This window comes from Entelurus aequoreus, linkage group LG05 (assembly GCF_033978785.1).
Source record: "Entelurus aequoreus isolate RoL-2023_Sb linkage group LG05, RoL_Eaeq_v1.1, whole genome shotgun sequence".
Lineage (NCBI taxonomy): Eukaryota > Metazoa > Chordata > Actinopteri > Syngnathiformes > Syngnathidae > Entelurus > Entelurus aequoreus.
This window is the reverse complement of record NC_084735.1, coordinates 19,411,091-19,419,606: the sequence shown is the minus strand read 5'-3', so window position 1 is coordinate 19,419,606 and position 8,516 is coordinate 19,411,091. Positions and strand designations below refer to the sequence as shown.

At 34.7% G+C, this 8,516-nt stretch overlaps 1 protein-coding gene across 2 annotated transcripts in view; it reads right to left on the bottom strand.

Moving 5' to 3' along the window:
- Positions 1-3,384: 3,384 nt before the first annotated feature.
- Positions 3,385-8,516, bottom strand: part of LOC133649639 (zinc finger protein 385B-like) — a 13,276-nt gene continuing 8,144 nt past the window's right edge. For both annotated transcript variants that reach the window (XM_062046268.1, XM_062046267.1), the window contains 2 exons: positions 5,550-5,651; positions 3,385-3,619 (listed from right to left, as the gene is read on the bottom strand). In XM_062046268.1, the coding sequence (XP_061902252.1) occupies positions 3,425-3,619; positions 5,550-5,651 (297 nt within the window). In that variant the 3' untranslated portion in view covers positions 3,385-3,424. The remainder of the gene's footprint in view (positions 3,620-5,549; positions 5,652-8,516) is intronic.

The window sequence follows — 8,516 nt, the reverse complement described above, 5'->3', positions numbered from 1 at the left end:
AATAATAATAAAAACTTTTTTTTAATAGTTTTAAAAAAGAACTGATGTACAGACCAGGAAGGCAGTTAACTAAACGAGCTTCATATTAAAATACCAGTCTTAGTGTAATAAATAAACAGTCAATCAATGGTGTACATTTTTTAAACAAAACAATGTAAAACTCTTTCTGCATATAAAAAATATGAAAATCATCATGATGAAAAGAAAAACGATGTTTCATTTATTTTTGTAGCGACAAATGCTGTAGTTGTGTGACTAGTTTTTAACTTCTTCTTGCTCCTTTTTATTCATAATTTACTTAAAGTTAGGTTGATATTTTTTATTTATTTATCATTATTTTAATGAATTAAATAAAATGCAAAATGGAAAAAGGGAAAAAACAATAGTCCTTGGAAAACACGAAATAAATAATTATATTTATTTTAAATAATTGTTATCAATCCTTACACATTTTTGAATAAGAAAACATGAACATGTATTCTTGCACCGTTATAGAGGAGTTTGACGGATAAAATAAATTAAGCGCTGACGCAGCTTTATGAAATAATTAAATCATGAAATTATTAAAGCGTGACATAACTTAATCAAATCATTAAATAAATAATGAAATAATGAAATCCATAACTATATATATATACATATATGTATAGATACAGTATATATATAAAATAATTAATTAAATATTGAAATAATAAATGATTATATAATTAAATGTACATTTATATTCTCTGCTCCTTTTGGTTCACCTTAATGTTGATAGGTTTTTTTTGTTTGATTACTGAAATAAATATAAATAAAAATAAAATAGAATGCAATATATATATAAATATATATATATATATATATATATATATATATATATATATATATATATATATATATATATATATATATATATATATATATATATATATATATATATATATTGCATTCTATTTGAGTTACTTTGAGTTTACAACCCCCTGGTGCTGTTTTGTACTGTTTTTATACAGTTTTTGTACTTATTTTGATGATTAATTCTCAACTGTTTGTAAATGCTGCAATTTATAAATAAAGATTTATAAAAAATAAAAAAAAATAAAAAAACAGGCACCATGACTTTGTTGCCAATTGTTGTCGTTTTGACGTACGTTTTTCTGACAAAATCAAGCGAAAGTGATAGTCTAAATATCGTTCCAGCTCTTCAACTTACAATAAAACAAGTTTGAGTTTGAGTTTGAGTTTATTTGGAACATGCATGCATACAACATGATACGTCACAATACTATAAAAATGGCTCCCTGCTTGGCACTCATCCTGGTCAGGATGCCACCCGAACGCCTCCCTAAGGAGGTGTTCAGGGCACGTCCGACCGGTATGAGGCCACGGGGAAGACCCAGGACACGTTGGGAAGACTATGTCTCCCGGCTGGCCTGGGAACGCCTCAGGATCCCCCGGGAAGAGCTGGACGAAGTGGCTGGGGAGAGGGAAGTCTGAGCTTCCCTGCTTAGGCTGCTGCCCCCGCGACCCGACCTCGGATAAGCGGAAGAAGATGGATGGATGGATGGATTGATGGGCTTGGCACTCAGCATCAAGGGTTGGAATTGGGGGTTAAATCACCAAAAATGATTCCCGGGCGCGGCCAGCGCTGCTGCTCACTGCTCCCCTCACCTCACCTCCCAGGGGGTGATCAAGGGTGATGGGTCAAATGCAGAGAGTAATTTCACCACACCTAGTGTGTGTGTGTGACAGTCATTGGTACTTTAACTTTAACTTCCAGTTTCTCTATTCAACATGTTGGAAAAGGAGTAGGAAGAAGCAGAGCTTATTCAATCCAACCCCTTTTCCTTTTACATAGCAGTTGCTAACACATGTGTTCACTTCCTGTTCTCAATTTATTCACAATGTACTCCATAAGTAATAATACAAATAAATAAATAATAATTGGCAAAGATGAGTAAGATTATCTAGAAAATGAATGGATGGATGAGATAAATTCAGAATGTTTATCATGGTTCTTCTTCTTTGTAAACACTTTAAGTTTGAAGAGTTTCTTGAAGTGGATCATATTAGTACTTTGTTTGGTTTCTTTGCTTAATCCATTCCATCATTTAATTCCACATACTGATATACTGAAGGTCTTAAGTGTTGTGCGTGCGTACAAATGTTTTGAATTACATTTTTCTCTAAGATTGTATTTCTCCTCTTTTGTTGAGAAGAATTGTTGTATTTTCTTGGGTGGCAGGTTATAGTTTGCTTTGTGCATCATTTTAGCTGTTTGCAAATTCACTATAATGTTGAATTTCAGTATTTTGGATTCAATAAATAAAGTGTTTGAATGTTCTCTATATCCAACATTCTGTATTATTATAACTGATCTTTTTTGTAACAGCGTAATAAATGAAGTGTAATATTGTAGTTATTTCCCCATATTTCTGCACAATAACTCAGATATGGTAACACTAGTGCACAGTAGACAATATGAAGTATATATATATATATATATATATATATATACACACACACACATAATATAAATCTCTCCCTATATATATATATATAAGTGTGTGTGTGTGTGTGTGTGTGTGTGTGTGTGTGTGTGTGTGTGTGTGTGTGTGTGTGTGTGTGTGTGTGTGTGTGTGTGTGTGTGTGTGTGTGTGTGCGTGTGCATGCATAAGCAATTGTGTAATAATTAGAGCTGTCAAATGTTTTGTTATTTAAAAAATCATAATAATCAAAATGTTTAATTTGGATAAATCATGATTAAACACAATTTTGAATTTGGATTAATCAATATTAATCTACATTTTGGATTTGTATTAATCACAGTTTTTAATATGGATTAATAATTTACAATTTGGATTATCATGATTAATCACAATTTTAATAAATTAATCAATATCGTTCACATTTTTTTAAATTTGATTAATCACAATTCTGAAATTGGATGAATCATGATTAATCACCATTTTGAATCTGGATTAATTTCGAATAATCTCAGGTTATTACTAGTGTTTATAATTTAAATTAACTAGAAAAAAGCCCAATAACTGGACACAAATGCAATGTTATTGTCAGAATGTCACACAGGAACATTTAAAAATGTTTTACTTGAATGCACGTCATCTATTTGCACAAAACACGGCAACAGTTTTATCTGTCCTCACTCTTCTTTGCACTGACCATCTGCGTTAAAGCAGGTAAAGCAGTTGGACACTCTGCCTTAGAGATTCAGGCAAAGACTGTCTACTATTTGGGTGCTGACACCTTTTTGGTCCTGATGAGATTTTAAACATGCACGCCCACATCAATTTGACTATTTTTCCAGCAGTAATCAAACAAGTAACAGTGGTGCGTTTATTTCAAATCTTGTTTAAAGGAACTTTAACGCCATTAAAAGGAGGGAAATAGTCTTTTTTTTTACCTATTTGATGCAACTTCTAAGTCAGTAGTGAGGAAACAGAAGCGGCGTTGCACAGACAGGGGCGGAGCTCGGGCGCATAAGGGCCTGTAGGAGGGGCGGAGCCTGAAACAGGGCGGGGCTTGAGTCTGTGGCAGGATGGAGATGGAAGGTCGGCAGCGACGACGTGGAGTTTGTGTGTTTGATGCGGTCGTGGTTCTTCTCCCTGGTCCAACGAAGCTGCAGCAGGAATGAAAGCCAACATGTTTTGTGTATAAAAAATATGCTGCAATCAGGACTGGTACTAGTACTATCACAATAGGTACTAGTACAATAGGTACTAGCACAATAGGTACTAATACAACACTAATACTACTTGGCAGTGGCAACAACCAGCAGAGGGCAATTCAAGCCATGAATGGGCAGAAACAGGAAATCAAATGTTAACAAGTTATGTACAGTCAAATGGCACAAAATGTACTACATAAAAAATAAAATATAATTTTAAAAAAATATATATATATATATACAAATAAATTGAATACATTTTTAAAATAAATACTTCAATGTGTCATTAATGTATGTCATGTGAAAGTACATGTTCATCATTTATTATCTGAATATTTAATAATTTAAATATATAGTTATTGATTTCATTATTTAATGTATTTCATGATTTGATGAATGATTTCACACTTTAATGAATCATTTCATGATTGAATTACTTTTTAAATTATTTGATAAAAATGTGTCCGCACTTAATTTTACTGTATCCGCCAAATTAAGTTGAAAAATATTTGTTCATGTGTTTATTTCAAAATGTGTGATGACTGATAACAAATGTTTAAAATAACAATAATTTTGTATTTATTATTTAGTACATATTTTTTCGAGTAATATTTGTTTTTTACTTTTTCCATTTTTTATTTTATTTATTTCATTAATCAAACAAAAAATACCTATCAACATGACATTAAGGTGAACCAAAAGGAGCAGAGAATATAAATGTACAATTATACAATCATTTATTATTTCAACATTTAATTAATTATTTTATATATATATATATATATATGTATATATATATATATATATATATATATATATATATATATATATATATAGTTATTGATTTAATTATTTATTTGATGATTTGATTAAGTTATGTCATGCTTTAATAATTTCATGATTTAATTATTTCAAAAAGCTGTGTGAGCACTTAATTTATTTTATCCGTCAAACTCGGTGTAAGAATATGTGTTCATGTGTTTTCTTATTCAAAAATATGTAAGGATTGATAACAATTATTTAAAATAAATATAATTATTTATTTATTTTGTATTTTCCGAGGACTATTGGTTTGTCACTTTTTCCATTTTGCATTTTATTTAATTCATTAAAATAAAAAATATCAACCTAACTTTATGTAAATTATGAATAAAAAGGAGCAAGAAGAAGTTAAAAACTAGTTACACAACTACAGCATTTGTCGCTACAAAAATAAATGAAACATTGTTTTTCTTTTCATCATGATGATTTTCATATTTTTTATATGCAGAAAGAGTTTTACATTGTTTTGTTTCAAAAATGAACACCATTGATTGACCGTTTATTTACTACACTATGACTGGTATTTTAATATGAAGCGTGTTTAGTTAACTGCCTTCCTGGTCTGTACATCAGTTCTTGCTTTAAACTATTTTTAAAAAAAAAAAGTTTTATTATTATTGGGATAATTTCTGGATCTGGTATACTAATTTAACTTGAACTTTAAACATATTTTCTGCCATCAAGAAATAATAAAAAACAAATTAGTATTTTTATACTGTGCAGAAGATAATTAACATATATATATATTTTTTTCCGTCATTTATGAAAAAATAAATTTAATTTAGGTCATTTTGTTTTAACGCAGTTGTCATAACGCTGATTGGCCACACGAGGGCAGTCTCCCCATCACCTCCCATTCATTTAAGACTTGAAAAATAATTGGCCAATTATTGCCCTGCTTCCTTTTTGTGTGCCGCTGCTGCATCTGAGCACGCCTGCACTGTCACGTGACCTACACACCCATGTGCACACAAATAGTCAATGCGTATAAAAAAAAAAAAACACAAATACATAAAAAAATAAAAAATAAAAATGATGCAATGAAAGGTCATGAGGTTACCGTCAGGATGCGAGTGTGATGCTGGCCGGCAGTGTAGGGCTTGAATTTGGGCTTGGCTGCTTTGCCTGCTGCTCTGCCTTTATGTCGCCTGCTGCTGATGTGCTGCAGTCACCACGACAACAACAACAACAACAACAATGCAGGCTTGAATGATACACTTTCAATGTTGTGTTGCTTGACAACATTGACTTCAAACAGCTTGTTAGACATTTGCAACTTTTATATGGAAGACTTGGCCTGCAGTTGCACTTCCTAGCCATTAGGTGGCAGTAGTGTGTAGACTGCAGTGTGTCACCGCAACCTGGAAGTAGTCCTTGACATCAAGGTGAATGTGCCACTCTTGTCTTTTTAGGGGTGTCCTGTTCCGATACGGATATTGATCCGATATCAGCAAAAGAAGCAAGTATGGGCTGCATGTAATAATGTGCGATATCATGTGCGATAAAAGCCGTCCTGCGGCGTGTTTACTTGTGTGCGATATAATGTGTGATACAAAGAGTCCTGCAGCGTGTGTACTTGTGTGTGATATCATGTGCGATACAAGCAGTCCTGCAGCGCGTTTACTTGTGAGTGATATTATGCGCGATATGAGCAGTCCTGCAGCATAATTACTTGTGTGCGATATCATGTGCGATACAAGCAGTCCTGCGGCGTCTTTACTTGTGTGCGATATCATGTGCGATACAAGCAGTCCTGCAGCATTATTACTTGTGTGTGATATGTGCGATACAAGAAGTCCTGCAGCGCGTTTACTTGTGTGTGATATCATGTGCGATACAAGCAGTCCTGCAGCGTATTTCCGTGTGTGCAATATCATGTGCGATACAAACAGTCCTACAGCGTGTTAACTTGTGTGTGATATCATGTGCGATACAAGCAGTCCTGCAGCGTGTTAACTTGTGTGTGATATCATGTGCGATACAAGCAGTCCTGCAGCGTGTTAACTTGTGTGTGATATCATGTGTGATACAAGCAGTCCTGTGGCGTGTTTACTTGCATGTGATATAATGTGCGATACAAGCAGTTCTGCGGCGTATTTACTTGTGTGATATCATGTGCGATACAAGCAGTCCTGCAGCGTGTTTACTTGTGTGTGATATGTGCGATACAAGCAGTCCTGCAGCGCGTCTACTTGAGTGTGATATCATGTGCGATACAAGCAGTCCTGCAGCGTGTTTACTTGTGTGCGATATCATGTGCAATACAAGCAGTCCTGCGGCGTATTTACTTGTGTGCGATATAATGTGTGATACAAAGAGTCCTGCAGCGTGTGTACTTGTGTGATATCATGTGCGATACCATCAGTCCTGCAGCGTGTTTACTTGTGAGTGATATTATGCGCGCTATGAGCAGTCCTGCGGCATATGTACTTGTGTGCGATATAATGTGCGATACAAGCAGTCCTGCAGCGTGTTTACTTGTGTGTGATATGTGCGATACAAGCAGTCCTGCGGCGCGTTTACTTGTGTGTAATATCATGTGCGATACAAGCAGTCCTGCAGCGTATTTACTTGTGTGTGATATCATGTGCGATACAAACAGTCCTGCAGCGTGTTAACTTGCGTGTGATATCATGTGCGATACAAGCAATCCTGCGGCATATTTACTTGTGTGCGATATAATGTGTGATACAAAGAGTCCTGCAACGTGTGTACTTGTGTGATATCATGTGCGATACCATCAGTCCTACAGTGTGTTTACTTGTATGACATGTGCGTTACAAGCATTCCTGCAGCGTGTTTACTTGTGTGTGATATGTGCGATACAAGCAGTCCTGCGGCGCGTTTACTTGTGTGTGATATCATGTGCGATACAAGCAGTACTGCAGCGTATTTACTTTTATGCGATATCATGTGCGATACAAACAGTCCTGCAGCGTTTTAACTTGCGTGTGATATCATGTGCGATACAAACAGTCCTGCAGTGTGTTTACTTGTATGACATGTGTTTTACAAGCAGTCCTGCAGCATGTTAACTTGTGTGTAATATCATGTGCGATACAAGCAGTCCTGTGGCGTGTTTACTTGCGTGTGATATAATGTGCGATACAAGCAGTTCTGCGGCGTATTTGCTTGCGTGTGATATCATGTGCGGTACAAGCAGTCCTGCGGCGTGTTCGTTGCGTGTGTTATGTGCGATACAAGCAGTCCTGCAGCGTGTTTTCTTGCAAGCGATATCATATGCGATACAAGCAGTCCTGCAGCGCGTTTACTTGTGCAAAGCTGAACTGCCAGCTAACATCTAAATGTCCTCCAATAAACATGCAATTTCTTCTATTTTGGTATTTACAAAAAGGTAAACATGCTAGGCTGTAGGCTACCAGAAGCTAGCAGCTACACAACAGCTAAGCACACAAGCTTAATAATTATAGTCGCATATTACTAACACATACAACGTCTCCAAGGCATTATTAAAACGTATCTAGTAACAAACGTGTCCACATCATTAAACTTAGTGCGTCATGAAATATTGTGAGCATTAGGTGTCGCTGAAAAACAGATTCCACTCCACTTCAACTTAAAGACAGCATAAGTCTCTCTACGAACAACGGGAGACCGGGCTTTCTGCTCCGCCGCTCCCAGTCTGTGGAACGCTCTCACTGACCACCTGAGGGCACCACAGACTGTGGATGCTTTTTAAAAAGGCTTAAAAACCCTCCTTTTGAAAAAGCCTTTTTTTTTAGATATATGCATACTAGTTTTAGCTATTTGGCTGTTCTAGTTTTTATTTTTATTTATTTTTTATTATCTTTTTATTTATATATTTTTTAATACACTGTAGCACTTTGAGGTTCTTTGTAAAGTGCTTTTTACAAATACAATCTATTATTATTATTATTATTATTATTATTATTATTATTATTATTAAGTCCATTCCAGACGGTTAATAATGAATAAGTTATTGTTTTTAATAGCTACCCCTCTTCCCTGTTTGAATCATTTCACTTGATCAAACCTACTAAACATC